The following is a 17,918-nucleotide window of genomic DNA, read 5'->3' as shown; positions in this document are numbered from 1 at the left end:
CTTTCAGTCGCCTCCTACGACATGGCAGCAGGACTCCAGTGGCTCAATTCTAGGCCGGATACCACACGGCCTCTGGGCAGGTTCATCTGTACACATCGAAATTTGATAATCGAAACTCAACAAAACTTCACCGAACTACCATCAGCCGAGAGTCTCAGCAAACCCCCAGCCAACAAAAATTCGGCAAAATTAAGTGGATCATCGGTGAAAAAAATCGTTGTGTAGAGTGAACGTTCCGCTGCGTAATGTAGCATACTGGGGAGTTCGCCCGACTCTTCCCAGGCTCCGTTCGCCATTGAGAATGTTTTAAACCCCCTCAACAATTTTACCCATAGCACGGGTCGCATGACACTGTGGAATTGGGGTTCCCTGTTTGGTAGATTTTTACCACTGAAACAGGTAGTCCGTAGTGTAATTCTTAGCCGGTTGAAACAACCACTACCGACACTACACGGCTTGTCTAGGCTGTTCGGTGAAAGAAGCTGACATTGAAGAACAGCTTCCATATTTAGATGGGCGAACAGCCGCAGAAGGAAGGAAGGAAGGAAGGATAACGGGAGGAGAGGGATTTGGGCGGATATTTCTTATTTCTGCCTTAAACATGATGTAAATCCAAAACGAGCACGTATTGTACATAATGGTCAAGGAAGGGCGGACCTAGAATGGAAGTGTTTTGCGGAAGGATATAATTGCTAAATTAGTTATGGAATTTTGTTGAATTTTCGCTTTCGCTAGGTATCCGGGAAATGTTCTATCATGTGATTGTCAATGATCTTGTAGACCGAATATTTCCAGAGTGTGATCTGCATTTGACTTCAAGAAAATTCGAAGATGGCCATGTCGGAGCTACGCGTACGATAAGCGTCACAGTTGGAACTCAGAATAAATTCACGCCAGAAGAGGTTTTACATCACAAGAAAATAGATTCAAACGACGTGGAATATAGCGAAGCAGATTATGTGGACCAAGTCAGATTTTCTGAATATCTCCCAACAGTTATTCTGAAATTTCTACTGAGAAAAATTGAGATGCAAATTAAATTACTGCTGATGATTACAGTTAAATTTTGTCATTAAATTTCTTGTAATAATTGTATAAGTGTCGTTTTCGCAATCTTAATATTTAATTAATTAAAAATGATTTTTTAATTACGAAAATCATGATAAGATCTTGCGTAGGGGGGAGGGGGAGTTCACCAAAATCTTACGAACTCTTATCTGGGGGGAGGGGGAGGTTGAAACGTTCTAAAAAAAGCCTTACGTAATTAGTGCACGGCCCCAAATCAGCCGTAGCAGCAGCCGAATGCGAACAGATGGTCTTACTAGAGCGAGCTGAAAATGCCGAAAGGACGCTGAAGATCACAGAGATAGCCGAAGCAGAAACCTATGAGACGCTAAACGGTAACCGGTATTCTTGTTCTGTGAAAAGAATAAGGGAAACGCAAGGAGAGAAAGAAGGAACCGAAGAAGCCCAAGAAGTTAGGTGAAGAACAGCGAAACAGCCGACAATCGCAGAGTAAATTACGAACCGTAGAAACCGCATATGAGAGGATGAAAACCGAAAGAAAATGAGGAAAAAATAAAAAGAAGAAAGATAACCTTCGGACACGCCAGCAGAAGCATATGGGAGACGCTCTAGTCGTCAAAGCAAACAGGTAGGCCAATGATGATGGAGCCCAGCTTAATCTCAATCATTGTGACATTGCACAGTAACTGTTAAGGCAGTCAACAACAGAAACGAAGTGCGGCGTTGCAATTATTTCAGAGCCGTATCGTGTTTCTCCAGGTAACGGTAACTGGGTGGTGGATAGTGCAGGGATGGCGGCAGTTTCCCTATTCAAGATGTGGTGGATGGCATTCACGAAGGTTTAATGATCGCCAAGATCAACGGCGTATTCGTGTGTAGCTGTTATGCTCCTCCACGGTGGACACCAGAGCAGGAGGAGATTTTAACGCTTGAGATGTGGGGTGGGGTAGCAGGCTGACCAACGCAAGAGGTTACAGCCTATTGGAAGCGCTGGCAAAGCTGGACGTAAAGCTGTGCAACGTTGGTTCCGCTAGCACATTCGGTAAAGACGGCCGGCAATATATCATCGACGTAACATTCTGCAGCGCGTCGCTGATGGATAACATGAATTGGCGAGTTAGTGAGCAGTACACACATAGTGACCACCAAGCGATCCACTACATCATTGGTCGGCGAAATTGTACGGTAACGCCGAGATTGAGTACTGGCGAGCGGATGTGGAAAATAAAAGACTTCGACAAGGACCTTTCTGTGGTCAATGCTTACTGTGTCGTTATGGCCAGGATCAAGGGTTCAATGACGCCAGGCGAAATGTGCGCCGACAAACTGAAAATTATCATGGAGGGTCTTTTCCCGAAGCACGACCCAACCGCATGGCCGCCTACACCGTACGTTGATGCAGACAGTGGAAATGCAGGCGACAATCAAGTTTCCAACCACCAGCTCCTTATAGTGGCAAAAGGGCTGAAAGCGAAGAAAGCTCCCGGACCGGATGGTATCCACAACGTGGCACGGAAGACTGTGATCCTGTGATCCGGACATGTTCAGGATAATCCTACAGAAATGCTTGGACGATGGCTACATCCCGGATAGATTGAAGATCCAGAAGTTGGTGTTGCTGCCAAAACCAGGGAAACCACCAAGAGATCCAGCATCGTATGGGCCTATATGGCTGCTGAATACTCGGTAAGCTCCTGGAAAGGGTTTTTCTCAACAGGCTGATGACCTACGCTGAAAGTGAGAACGGACTATCGCAGAGGCAGTCCGGGTTCCGGAAAGGGATATCGACGCTGGACGCCATTCGCACAGTCATCGCGAACTAGGAGAGAGCATTGAAGAAAAAGAGAAGGGGTAATCGCTACTGCGCCGTATTAACGATAGACATGAAGAACGCGTTCAACAGTGCTAGCTGGGGGGCTATTGCCGTAGCGCAGCAAGGAATGCCGGTTTCGGGCTATTTGTGCAAGATCCTGAAAAGTTACTTCCAGAACCGAGTACTGGTCTACGAAACGAACGTGGGACAGAGGTCGATTAGGGTCACGGTGGGAGTACCTCAGGGCTCCATACTCGGCTTAACGCTCTGGAATATAATGTTCAAAGGAGTGTTAACACGATCTGACCAGGGGAGTTGAGATCATCGGATTTGCAGATGTTGTTGTCCTGACGATAAACGGCGATACCGTTGAGGAGGTGGAGATGTTGACGGCCGAGACAACATGCATCGTGGAAACCTGGATGGCTAACGTCAAGTTGTAGCTAATACGCGATGTAGCAACGGGTTCGGGTCGTCGGGGCGCCAGTGAACAGGACGTCAGGATTCAACGGAATCGCCGGATCGACCTCGACACCTACCAGGGATTAGACCGAGTACAGACCGGGAGCAGTGGGTCGTTGGGGCGCCAGTGAGCAGGAAGCTACACTTCATTCGGAATCGCTGGTTGAACCTCAGCACCTACTGGCTGGCCCGTTGAGTAGGCTAGGTCCACCGCCGGGGACCAGACCGAGTAGTCCGTCTACTATGTACCTTTCTATGAGCTAAATGACTCACAGAAAGGTACATCGGCATCGGGTGAAATCTACCGCCTGGAAATTCACGGTAGGGTAGATTCGTCGCCGTGGACTATCCGATTGAATTGGAGCTAAATGGCTCACGAAACATACCGGTAACGAATGAAATTCCGTTGTCGGGGAGCTCTCAGTCGGAGTAGGATATCTGAGGTGATCTCGACAGAGCTGGGAGCTAAATGGGTCAAGGAAGCGGGTATCGGTGCCGGGGGAAATTTCTCCGTCGAGGAACTATCGCTCGGAGTAGGGTGAGTTCAGCGTTGGGCGCTATCCAAGTAGATCGTGATAAGGCCGGGAGCTGAATGACTCACGGACGATCCCCCCACGAAGTAATACCTTGTCATAGTTCCGTGGGAAAGAAGGGTGTGAAAAGTAAGGATTGTTTTTAGTGGTTAGGCACGAACGTAAGTCGTGAGCCCCACGCAGTGCCAATACATTACAGGTCAGGCATTTGAACCTTTTTTAACTTTGCTATAAAAATGTACATACTTACATACATACAAACATACATACACACATATATACAACGGGGCAGCAGGGACAGGAAGGACAGGAGTATAGGGGCTTAATGGCCCCCTAGCCATACTGAGAGTTGGGGAGTTTTGCTAGGATATGGTGGGGTTTTAATTGGGCTCTTCTAAACCTTCAAAAAAGCCATAACTCCTAAAGCAGCTTGGACGAAACGAGCCTGTGCCGCTTCTGCTAAGATCCTATTCCAATAATCTAAGATCTTAGCAATAAAAACACTCTAGCCTGACCGGAGTGCCAACCGGCACATCAGGATCGACGCCAGTAACATCCTGATCACGGCATACTGGCTATAGCAATTGACAACGGACAGGAAACGGAACGAGGGCCGATGAACTGTCGGAAACAGTAGCGACTGGTGGAGCGATAGGCTCTGCATCCACCGAACTGCCTACCCAAAAACCAGAAGAAGAGAGCAAGATTTGAGGCAGTCCATCTGCTACAAGGAGCTGTGCAGAGAAGTAGACGCGAACCCCTGGGGCAATGCTTACCGTGTCGTTCTGGTCAGGATCAAGGGTTATCGTGGAGGGTCTTTTCCTGAAGCACGACCCAACCGCATGGCTGCCTACACCGTACGTTGATGCAGATGGTGGAAATGCTGGTGACAATCGAGTTTCCAACGACGAGCTCCTTATTGTGGCAAAAAGGCTGAAAGCAAAGAAAGCTCCCGGACCGGATGATATCCCCAACGTGGCACTGAAGACTGCGATCCTGGCGTTTCCAGGCATGTTCAGGTCCTACAGAAATGCCTGGACGATGGCTACTTTCCGGATAGATGGAAGATCCAGAAGCTGGTGTTGCTGCTAAAACCAGGGAAACCACCAAGAGATCAAGCATCGTATCGGCCTATATACCTGATGGATTCCCTTGGTAAGCTCCTAGAAAGGGTCATCCTCAACAGGCTGACGACCTACGCTGAAGGTGAGAACGGACTATCGTAGAGGCAGTTCGGGTTCTGGAAAGGGATGTCGACGCTGGACGCGATCCGCACAGTTATCGCGAGCGCGGAGAGAGCATTGAAGCAAAAGAGAAGGGGTAGTCGCTACTGCGCCGTATTAACGATAGACGTGAAGAACCCGTTCAACAATGCTAGCTGGGGCACAGAAGGCGGGTTCCGGGCTTTCCATGTAAGGTTCAGAAAAGTTACTTCCAAAGCCAAGTACTGGTCTATGAAACGAACGTGGGGCAGATGTCGATTTGGGTCATGGCGGGAGTACCTCAGGGCTCCATACTCGGCCCAATGCTCTGGAATATAATGTACAATGGAGTGTTAACGCTGGAACTGCCCAGGGGAGTTGAGATCGTTGGATTTGCAGATGATTTTGTCCTGACGATAACCGGCAAGACCCTTGTGGAGGTGGAGATGTTGACGGCATCGTGGAAACCTGGATGGCTAACGTCAAGTTGCAGCTGGCTCACCACAAGACCGAGATAGTTCTGGTCAGCAATTGTAAAAAAAAATCCAGCGTGTCGAGATCAGCGTCTAGGGACAATCCGTCCCATCGATGCGTGCGATGAAGCACCTGCGTGTGATAGTCGACGATCGGTTAAATTATAACAGCCATGTTGGCTATGTATGTGAGAAGGCTGCGAGGATAACTAACGCATTTGCAAGGATCATGCCGAATCACACAAGATGAGCACACAGCACGAGACGTCTTCTGGCGGGTGTCTCATCCTCAATACTGAGGTGTGGCGTACCGGCCTGGGCTGCTGCACTGAACTCAAAGCGGAACCAGACGAAGTTGACAATAAGCACGTTTCGTTTAATGGCTATTCGTGTCACGAGTGCTTACAGAACGATATCGTCGGAGGCGGTATGCTTAATTGCCGGGATGATTCCCATCTGCATCACTTTGTCTGCAATGCTACCAGCGAAGAAATGCACGTAATGCAAGGAGACTGGTCCGTGCTGACTCGTTGGCTAAGTGGCAGCAAGAGTGGTACAAAGCTGAGAAAGGACAGTGGACCCACCGACTCATCCCAAATGTATCTGCTTGGGTACATAGGAAGCATGGAGAGGTGAACTTCCATTTGACGCATTTTTGTCCGGGTACGGATGCTTCCACCGGGTACTTCCACCTGCATCGGTTTGGACATGCTTCATCACCCCTTTACTTGGAGCGTGTGGACGTGCAAGAGACACCGGAACACGTGGTATTTGAATGCCCTCACGGTGTGTCTAAAACCATTATTAACTAAAAAAATGACCATAAATTTGGCATACGGCATTCGAAAGATACAGTATCCAAGCATCTTCTCAGTGAATTTCGAAATGATCCATCGAGAGATTCAAAATAAATGGCGATTTGAAGTTTTACGACACGTTTCATAAGGCTACCAGCAAACACCCACAGGTTTGGTCCTATCTTTATAAACAAAAAAATATCTGTCCACTTATTTGGTACCTGGCATTATAACATTTGAATGTGATATGCGGTCATAGATGGGTTTTCTACCAGATTTCAAGCATGAAGTCATGTTTGTCCTTTCACTGTTTAGATCGTTTATACGTGTCGCTGTTTTAATGGAAAGCATTACCATTTAATTAAACAAATATAAAGCCCAAAAGGTGTTATTGATACGCTGCGTTGTAAAGATATGAAAATAGGGTTGTCTACCTAACGTATAACGTGTAAATTGAAAAAAATGGATTAAAAGTTGGAATGTTTACTTAAAAAGGCCACATATCAGTGGTTTGTTGACTGACTCTAATTGTTTTTTCATTACTTAACTGTTATTTTCATATAATGGCGATCCACCGGCGATGGTTCTACTACCCTTGTATTATTATCGACTTTTGTTATCCATAAACGAATTGTTTTTTTTTCTAGCAAATTTGTTACTGAACTTCTGCTGAATAAATGAAACTTATAAAAACCCGATTTTCTAAATATTTTAGACAGGAGCTTGCCAAGACTAACCAGTACTACCAGATGACGCCTTTATTCTACAACTTATTTTTTCTCTTTCATAAAGCTTCAGGTGACGGCGAACATAGACAACTCCCTTTTACAGGAGCAGATCAGAGAACTGAAATGGATTGCGATTCACAAACTGCACGAACTTCGCCTCCCAAGTCAATCATTGATTGCAGCCCTTTGCAAGCAGCTATGGATAAGAACAAAGAATGTACGTATAATTGGATTGTCAAATGATTTGCTTGTTTTATACTGAGATATATCGTATGAGCGATATATTTGCTACATTGCACAGTAGGGTGGACCGAAGAAACACTAAAATCGAAAAATACGAAACACGAACAGTCTTAGATGGAATTAGGTATGGAATTTGTGTTTCGACTTCGTCTCACCAGAATCCGACACTAACTTAGTAACAGGACTAAGCTAGTGCCGGATTGACGCTAGGTGTTAAAAACGGAGCCATGCTTACCAACTCTTAGTCAATTGTGATGTCCCGCAAGAAAAGGAACTCATTTTAAGTTGATGACAACTAATGAATTAGAAACATTTGGTTTGGCTCTGCAAGTCGATACAAGACGCACTATGCTATATTACTCCTTAGTGGAGAATAATTTATGCAAAGCCAAAACAAATGTTTTGATATCAGTAGTTCTCATCAGCTTAAAATGTGTTTGCGGGACATCACGCTTGACTAGGGTTTGCTCAGGAACACAAATTGAGTCTCCGTTTTTGGAGCTAGCGTCAATTCGGCGCTGGCTTAGAGTCCTGTCACTAATAGTCTGGCCTTTTTTTAACATCATAAAACTCGAAGAGCGCTGGGCTGAAAAAGTTTCCTTTTAGCCTAAAACAAACACCTGTAAAATTTGAAACCAATTTATTTAAAAATTGATGCACCCGAAATTGAAATTTTACATTTTTTCGCTTTTTTCCTTATATCCTATTTTAGAACCGCTAAAATTAATATGAAATTGCAAACATAATATTTTTATGGATGCGAGAAATGAATTACAAAATTTAAATTTCGCGCGGAGTCGATCATTCCTAACCAGGGGATGGTATCCCCATGTTGATGTACACAGTGACCCGCTTCTAGACACATGCCTCCCATGCTCTTGCATCGGTTTGTTTTAATTTTAACAAAGGGAGATGTTTATTGTTATTTATTGTTTATTTGTTGTACCTTCACCAACAGACTCCTTGGCCCCAAGGATGGTTGCTTAAACTAATTGAATTTCAAAATAGATAATATTTTAGCTTTAATCGAATTCCTCGTCCGGTTGAAGTCAAAGGGCAACATTGTCCAAAGTCGCCACGGAACTCGCAGAAGAGAATTATTGCGTAAAGTTCGAACGCGGGCTTAACCCTGAAAAGGCCAATCTAAAATTCTGACTTCCAGAAATATCTCTACTAAGACCCATTTAACCCTAGAACGTTGCACTGGGGTACAAATGTACCCCACGCCATCTTTGGAGACGCTTGAAGACGAGAATTTGGAATTTACGGACCTGAGACCCCAACCATAATTCAATTTAGAGTTCATAGTAAGAGTAGGAAAAGGTGGTAAAGCAAGTTTGCTTTTGGCCTTCGTGGAAGCAGGAGTCGAAGTTGGCATGGGGTACATTTGTACCCCAGTGTACGGTTTCCGTGAGGATTTCGTTCTGTCAGTGGAAATGTGACTCGTGACAAAACCGGTTGTTGTTTTACTACGTAATTGTTATTAGTATTGTGTAATCGGTTTTAATCATTTATTCAATAAATTTATTTTAATTTTGAGGTAGAAGAAAATTTCGTTTTCATTTAAGCTGATTTCTATTTTTTCATTTTTTATAGTTTTTCAAAATAATGGCTTGCAAGTATAATGTGTGCACAGTAACTGCTGTAGCAGCGGCTTTGTGTGTTATCAATGTATTACAGGTCAGAAATATTTTTTCATTTCAATTTCTAGCCCATTTCGTGGAATTTTCCAAAATCCGATTTTCTAGCTTTCACTCATCCAAATAATTGCACTTTTTTTAAATCTCGAGATTCCGTTCTAGGGTGTGGAGACTATTTTCGCCCTATTTCTATTATCACCCTACCGATTTGAAGCCGTTAGTTAGAGCAGCGTCTGCCATCTTTGTTCAACGCATTGGCCCATATGGTAGTGCGAAAATAGGAGCATTCGATTCGAGTTTTCGTGGCGCTCAAACAGAAGTATTTCCCCATTCTCAGGACATTTTTGGTATTAAATTGGTTCTTGGGAACGAAGCAAGGATACTGATGCCAATTTATGTGCATTTCATAGACTGTAGACTGCGTAATTAATAGAAAAATATGGCACCCTCCCTAATGGGGCGAAAATTAAGTCTTTACCCTATATAGTTTCTAGACCATTCTTTCAACTATTAAGGTGAAATTCAGGTTAAAAAAGCGAGCGCAAAAATTCGAGCGGGTCGGGGTGACGAACCTCCGCACAAAGCGCAAAATGAAAAACCGACACATAGGGTGATGAGCCTATTTTCACCAACTAAGCAAGGTGCCTCAATAATTCGGCAATTTCTTGCCTTACAATCAATGGAATGCGTAAAAATTGACATCAACCGCTTTGCTTCGTTGTTAAGAACCAATATAACAACACAAATGCGTTGAAAACAGTACAATTCTCGTGTTTGAGCACAATGAAAACTCGAATCGAGTGCCCCTATTGTTGCGCTACCATTTGACTCAATGCGCTGAACAAAGATGGCAGACACTGCTCTAACCAACGGCTTCAAATGGGTAGGGTGATAATAGAAACATGGCGCAAATAGGCTCATCACCCTATATCCTAGTGATCCCTATACGAATTAAACGCAGTGGGTCTAGTGCTCGTTTTTGATAATCATAATGTAATGCTGTGCTTCTATTGATGATGGTTTTTATTCTTCCTTTAATAAATACGAAGGTTAGTAAAATAGTTAGCATGAGTAAACCAATATGATGATATGAAAAAGTCTTGCATCATATCAATTATTGCGACCGTACGTTATTATCAGCATGCCTATAAATACATTTGAATCATTTTCATTACCCTATGGTTCAAACGGTAAGGCACCGTTCGTGCCTGGAATAGGACGGACCATTAGTGTCAAGAGTCCTAACGACTGTATTCGAAAACATGACTGAAAAATTTAAATATAATAGGTGCGAGTGGCTGTAGTAGGATGATTAGAATTTTGGAAGAAAATAGTCGTTTTAATGTTGCGCGAAAGAAATTTGAACCACAACCACGAACAGAATGAAATTTAGTACGAATGCTGGAAAAAAACCGGCTAAATTTATGTTGAGCTGTGAAAAGTCGTCGACAGCACAAATCCAGAGGTTGGTTGTGGCGGAAAATGCGATTAAGTTGATTCGATAATGGTTAAAAAGGAACTTGACGATTTCAAATATCGTCCAAACTTATTGATTTGATATGTATCAAAAAGGATGAATATTTTAGGTTCTTTCGTTCAGATAACAATCAAACGTTATGGAACTCTCATTTCGAACTAAGACGATAAACTAATGCCGCTTTTACTTGACCCCGAACCTGAATCAGGTTGCAACCCCAATCGCTGTCATTTTGAACATTTTGACAGCAGCTGTGGTTAAAACTTAGTTCAGTCTCGCTTCAAGTAAAAACGGCATACATAAAACTGCAAAACATCTAAAGAGATTTACACCTAATGTATTGCGTTTTTGGTGTACAACGAGACGCACTTTAAGTCAGACTAGCCGTAATATGAATAAGACGATGCTCCTTTTATTCCCGTAGCAGAACACATTTTCAAGAGGAAAATGTTGATAGTACCCAAATTCAAGTTATTTGCGGATGTGTTAAAATTAATTGGTACGAAGTAAACGATAATAATTTTGTAGTTCCTCAAAATATTTCGGAAATATGCTCTATTTAAAAATGTTGGGTCATTATTTTTTCCTAACCAGTTCGCTTATTTTATAGGTACAGCTGCGTTTGCTTGACAGTGTCAATTTATTTTTTCACATTATAAATATCTTAAAACAAGAAGGTTACAGTGCTGGAATATTTTTTATGTTTTATGAAAAATCTATCTCAAAACTCGGAATACAATCCGATATAAAAGAGTGGGAGCAATAGTTTTGCCTTTCTCACATAGAAAGGTTAGGCAATTGCTCCAAAAACCGACTTTTTAACCGAGGCCTGGAGGGCTGAGTCTGGATTCCTTATAAGGTTCCAGAAATATAAACTGGATTGTTCAGTCATACATGAAATTCCCATGTCAGCCGGAATCTGAAATTTTTCCAAAGGGGAGAGCACATAAAATGTTAAAAACGTATTTTTGCCGTCAAATGTCTTTGAAATTCATGAAATGTTGAGATATGATGTGCCAAAATCTCGGATATCACATATCGATAGAGTTGAAAATATATAGGTATTCAAGTGTTACAAATGTGGTACAGATTGTGGAAAATACCAACTTTGTTCCTATCGTCGATAAAATAGTTCACCTGCGCTTCTACCAAATGAATCATTTTAACCGAATAAGGTTTTGACAATAAATGTTATTATGGAATAGTACTAAACAATAGTTATTTGAATTAAGCAACTATTTGTGGTATTAGAGGTTAGATGAGCCCTCATCCATCTCACTAGTCAGAACGTCACCCTATTTCGTTGATAGCCCGACTTACAGTGATTGGATTGTGATTATGACGGTTCATGATGCCCCCGGGGAATTCGCTAAGTTCCTAAACTAATATCACACCGATTTCCCGGCGAATTCTTGATCGACTTTTACGAACTTGATTTCAAATGAAAGATACAGTAATCCCATTAACTGCTATTGAATTTCATTCGGTTCTGACTTTTGATTGGTTGGTTGGTTAGTAAGTTCATACTGGAATTTCTCATATGAACCGTTATAATCGTAATCCCACAGAGGCTAAAAATCTATTGGAATGGTCACCAAATTATATCGATTCTAACACTACACGAATGAAGTCTTAAACCTCATCCATTCCCCTGCTTCGTTGATACCTCCAAAATAATAAAATGTAGTCATCGTCCAAGTTCCTCAATGCTCCATGAGTTTTGTCATTAGTTGAGTGTCCTCACTGAAAACTTCATTGAAGCAAATTGGTCTTTCAAAGATGTCATTCCCCGGGATCCAAATAAAGGATATGTGGTAAGATTTTTCAGATAAACGATGCAGGGCCTCCTGTGTCTTCCCTAAAAAATACGTAACGCTAACGTAAGCTGAAGCGGAATCATTAAGCTTGAAAGAACAGGTGATATTATCATCTTGAAACCAGTGCACCCAACGAGATTTGATCCGTCAGTGTAGAATATATTGTCACAGTCGACTTCTCGGAATTGATTATAAAACATATTGGAGGCAACTTGCGGGCGTATATGATCCGGGATTCCACGAATCTCTTCCTTCATTGATGTGTCGAAGAATGCAGTTGAGCCATGTAGTCAAAGTACAAGGGCATAAATCGGGTTTAAGAATTAAACTCGACGAACCTCTCGAACTTTTCAATTGCCAACGAAATCAAGGTCGAATCGAATAAGTAATCGGTATGAGGGACACCAATATCGATTTTTATAGCGAGAGCGCCCACCAGCCCTTCGATATTCGTCGTATAGGTTAAGTTCGTGCACCCCAATGCAATACTGAATTTTTTCAGGTTTGATGAAGTCTATGTTTGCGGCAAAGCGGAAACAGAAACACCTGTACGCCATCTCCGATAACATTGTTGTTTGGTACAGCCATGTTCCTGTTATTGTCCGGCGAAAATTGATCCTTTTTTGGAATGGTTGGTTGATACCTAATGTAACATCTCCAGGTACCTTTAGAGTCGGACTAGTCTGCGAGATATTAAAATGAAAAGAAACCGTCAATATACCACGTGGACAGTTTAGACGAGGGTAGGGGGTACGAAAAAGTACGCTTGTCCATGGAGAGGGGGTGGGGATATGATAATTGTCCACGTGGACTCTTGATTATTGTTTTTTAGAATGTAGAGCAAATTTGCACCAGCATTGGCATATAAGCGCTTGCTTGTTTCCTTCCAATTTTTTTCTAATAGTAAGAAACACTTAAATCGCGTATACAGTTCTGTAGCTAAAATTTGCGATATTTTTAAGTAAAAAAAAATAAAATTCTGTGGATAAAGTTTAAATGAAATATATTGTTTTAAGATAACATTCAACATCAAAATAGTTCAATACATTGGAAAAATCCATCCAATTTCTTGGATTTTAAATTCTTTTATTAAATTTCCGCACAAAGAAGGGAAAAGTCCACGTGGACATCGTGGGTAGGGGGTAGAGAGATAGAGATTGCCCTCGCTTTTCCACGGAGGGGAGGAGGGGGCCAAAAACCAAGGTATTTCTGTCCACGTGGTATATGCACCAGCTCACGCTTCCTAGAAAAAAAAGACCAGCTCAGTTTTTTCCATGGAGACCTTGATACACATCTGAAGAGCCCAAGCAAAATACCTTGCAATGGTCCTTGTGAATTAATAGCTATGGGCCCTGTAACATAGATCACCCCGTCGTCTGCAAGTTGCCTTAGTGTGCATGAATTGACAAGAGAATCATCTATGTAATTCACGTAAAATTTGTTGAAGGGTGGCTTAGACATGTGCCCTGTGGAAGACCCATTTCGCTAAATCGCGGTGTTGTAAAATCGCCATGCGAAAAATGCAAGTGACAATAGGTTTAGCAAAATGTTAAATACGATCGGTGAAAAATTATGAAGGTGTAGCTTTTCTAAAGAAACTGAATCAAAAGCCTACAAAACATACAACAAAACTGATACCATCTGTTCTTCTAACGTAGGCCATTTTAATTTCTGTAGAGAGCGACGCAAAGCAATCGTTCGTTCTTTTGTCTTGCAGAAACCAAATTGTTTATCAGACACAAAGCCATTTGTTTCGACCTATTTGACGAGGCGAAACAAGAACAGTTGCCAGATACAGAAAAGCATTACAATTGGCCGGTACGAGTTGTGGTCGGAGGTTGGTTGTCCTGTTTTTGAAATGGCGATGGCGACTTTCAGTTGCCTCCAGTCATAAGCGACAATGTCATCCTCAAGAAACTTGTTAAATAAATTCTGTAAACGCCTTTTCCCAGAGTGAGGCAGATTGTTCAACGAGTTGAATAAGATTCTTTTCAACTGCTATGAGCTATTGTTACATGATAAGGGAACAACTCCACCATTGGAAACGGTGTTTCGTTCACGTTATCGTGAGGCGATGCGGCGCGGCGCATTTTCTGTTCTGGGACAGAGTTCGGACAGATCTCCTTGGAAAAAGCGAATATCCAGCGGTTTTAATATTCAACGTTCTCGTTGGTGCTGTTTCGGTTAGGTATACGTTGGGCCGTGTCCGTTCGAGTCATTATAAAATAATGAAATAATGGGCGCTGCGTAAAATCCAAAAAACTCAAACTTGGCTTTGTACTAAAGAAAATGCTGTTGAATCTGGCTTAACGAGTTACGAACCATACAAAACATAATATAACGTATGTCAGTTTTGGATCAAAACGAAACATTATCAAAGCTATGTTGTCAAATAATATATCTATAGAAATTTAATAACTTATTTTTTAAATACAACCTATACCATCATATTTGCGAGTAACCAGAGGCCAGATGGCGGTAGTGGTAAATGGTAGAAATTATTTCTCCAATTATATTAGACATATGGCACTGTCTATCATGGTGTGTTTGAAATTCTCAAAATATGCAGTACGCTTCGAAAACAAAATGCCGAAGTATTGAGTCTGAAAAGGAGAAGCATGGGTCGATTGAAATAAAGTATTATTGAAAACACATGGAATGCGTTCTATACGGACTCCTTCAGCAGTTTTATTTTCATTTGATTATTTCATGAAGAAGCGAAAATGTGTCCTATAAATGAGAAACCGGCTGACCGCAAAATATGACCATCGTCGATTCGAACGAAGCTTTGCAGTTGTGTTCGGTTTATGTATCTCCATGATTTTCTCTGCCAATTGCAGCATTTTGATACAAGAGCAATTTTTCAAAAGGGCGTAGACGTTACTACGTACATTAATTTCCAAAAATTTTTGGTCGATGCTATACTTAATACAGAAAAATTATCTGAGAACGAGTTTCAGGGAATGAATACTTCTGTACGAAAAAAAGTGTGTAATTTTTCATAAAAACAAAAAAATTATGTTAAAAATTAAAATTGCAAAAAATTTAACAGCAATTTTTTAACAAAAACCAAAAGAGTAAAGTATCATTTTGAATGTGATTGCATGATGGAGAACTTATCGGTAAAAAAGTTTTTCTACCAATGACTTTATCCCTCCGGAAATTGCGCCTATGGCCCAGTGAATGAGCAGCCGCTGGTGTCTTAAGACGATTTCGCTAGAATTTTAGAGCAGCGTGCACTCAGTGCATTAGAGCGACTGCCGGCAGGTTATGCCTGATTTTAATTTTATTACAGAATATAATTCTAAGTATCATTTTAAATAAAATGCATTTTACAAAAATCCTCCAAAATGCGATAGTCGTCGAGATATTTGGAAAACAAAAACAATTATTTCGTGTATTTATTCCCTTTTAACCCTTGTGAAGGCAAGCTAAAATCCTAACGCTAAAAGGCTAGCCGAGCCTCTAAGGCCAGGTAAAATTTTATAGCTTTTTACATTAAAAAAAATGAAAAATCCGTAGCATATAGATTAATTTTATGCAGAAATACAAACTTTTCAAGTGCTTGAATGATTTCTCTATTTGAATTTATTTGACAATGAAGAATAGACTGTGAAAAAACAACATATAAGCGAAAAATGAAGAACTGATAGATTGTTTCAGAATAGCTCACGCCTATAGTTATTAGCTATACTATATACCATTAAAGTCAAATTCTCATAAAAATACGAATACCCGATAAATACTCTTGGAATTAACTAGAGTAAGCATTGGGTGAAGCCAAAACTGTACGAAAGACGAGTTTGCTGTTGAGCACAGTGTTTTCCAAGAATTAGATAATGATGGTAGACTTTCCAATACAAAAAAGACTGCGACAGAATTATTAATGTATTGTCAAAATTTTAATAGGATGAAAAGTCCAGCCAAAATGGCTGAAATTCATAAACGTATATTAGGTTCGTCATTTTTGGTTATATTAGGAACTGAAACTAGCTGGGACGATAGCGTAAAAAGTGAAGAAATTTTCGGCAGTGGTTTTAACGTATTCAGAGACGATCGAAATCTTCACGAATCTCAAAAGAAGTCTGGCGGGGGAGTCCTTGTGGGTATTTCGGCTCAATTTAATTCAGAAATTCTAGTCACAGTGAAGTTTAAGGAATTTGAACATGTGTGGGTTAAATCAAACATTGCCGGCGAAATGCATGTTTTTGCCTCTGTATATTTCCCACCAGAGCATGCTAATATAACATCGTACGAAGCTTTTTTCCAAATTGCTGAACAAATTTTATCTGAACTCCCAGCCGAGGTTAAAGTTCACATTTACGGAGACTTTAACCAACGCAACGCAGATTTTATTCCGGACTCTGAAAACGAACATATTTTAATCCCAGTCGTGGGAGAAAACGAAACATTGCAGTATATTTTCGACAAAACTGCTAGCATAGGACTAAATCAAATAAATCACGTAAAAAATCGACTGAATTGCTATCTCGATCTTTTATTTACAAACATTCAGGAAGACTTCTGTGTATCTGAATCTCTAACTCCTTTGTGGAAAAATGAAGCATTTCATACTGCTATTGAATTTTCCTTATTCATCCATGAAATTCAAAAACCCAGCGATTGTGACTTTGAAGAAGTCTTTGAATACCATAAAGCCAATTATGACAATATCAGGCGGAAGCTAAGTAGTGTCGACTGGCAAAATAGCCTTAGAAATGAAGAAAATATTGTAACCGCAGTGGACGTATTTTACAAAATTATTTTCAAAATAATTTATGAAGAGGTGCCTATTAAGAAAAAAAGACGACACGGTAACTCGAAGCATCCCGTTTGGTATAATAGACAAATTAAGAGTTTGAAAAATAGCAAAAAGCCCATAAGCTATATAAGAAAAACCAAAATAATGAGGACTTGGAAAAATATTTCGACATTTGCGATAAACTAAATATGGCCATAGATTCTGCACTTGCGGATTATAATTCAAAAACGGAACAGCAGATCAAATCTTGTCCAAAGAATTTTTTCAACTACGTCAAAACTAAATTAAAATCAGACAATTTCCCATCAACAATGCACTTGGATGACAACGTACGTGATAACTCGGAAGAAATCTGCAACCTATTTGCAACATTCTTCCAAGAAATATATACGACTTTTTCTGAACAAGACCGTGATCGCGATTACTTCGCTTTTCTTCCCGATTTTCCTTTAGATATTAGTGTCAATCATGTCATAGTGGAAGACATTTTCAATTCTCTAAAACATTTAGATGTATCAAAAGGTTCTGGCCCTGATGGAATCCCACCATTATTTATGAAAAACCTAGCAACCGAGTTAACTGCCCCATTGTTCTGGCTGTTTAATATGTCTTTGCAATCTGGACAGTTCCCTAAAATATGGAAAAAATCTTTTTTAGTGCCTATATATAAATCTGGCAAAAAATCTGACGTACGTAATTAACGTGGTATAGCCATAATCTCCTGTATTCCGAAACTTTTCGAATCAATCATTAACGAAAAAATATTTCTTCAAATTAAAAACAGAATTTCCAACCTCCAGCATGGCTTCTTCAAAGGTCGTTCGACCTCAACAAACTTACTAGAATTTATTAATTATACACTGATTGCAATGGATAATGGAAACTACGTGGAGGCACTTTATACAGACTTTAGTAAAGCATTTGATCGCATTGACATCCCAATGT

The 17,918-nt window shown here is 41.0% G+C and overlaps 1 protein-coding gene across 5 annotated transcripts in view; it reads left to right on the top strand.

Moving 5' to 3' along the window:
• Window positions 1–17,918, top strand: part of LOC131683224 (uncharacterized) — a 316,913-nt gene that overhangs the window by 175,233 nt on the left and 123,762 nt on the right. For all 5 annotated transcript variants that reach the window (XM_058965057.1, XM_058965059.1, XM_058965061.1 and 2 more), the window contains exon 2: window positions 7,099–7,251. In XM_058965057.1, coding sequence (XP_058821040.1) covers window positions 7,099–7,251 — 153 coding nt within the window. The remainder of the gene's footprint in view (window positions 1–7,098; window positions 7,252–17,918) is intronic.

Source organism: Topomyia yanbarensis, chromosome 2 (genome assembly GCF_030247195.1).
Source record: "Topomyia yanbarensis strain Yona2022 chromosome 2, ASM3024719v1, whole genome shotgun sequence".
Lineage (NCBI taxonomy): Eukaryota > Metazoa > Arthropoda > Insecta > Diptera > Culicidae > Topomyia > Topomyia yanbarensis.
Note: the sequence above shows the minus strand (reverse complement) of the source record. Positions and strands in the feature narration are given on the sequence as shown.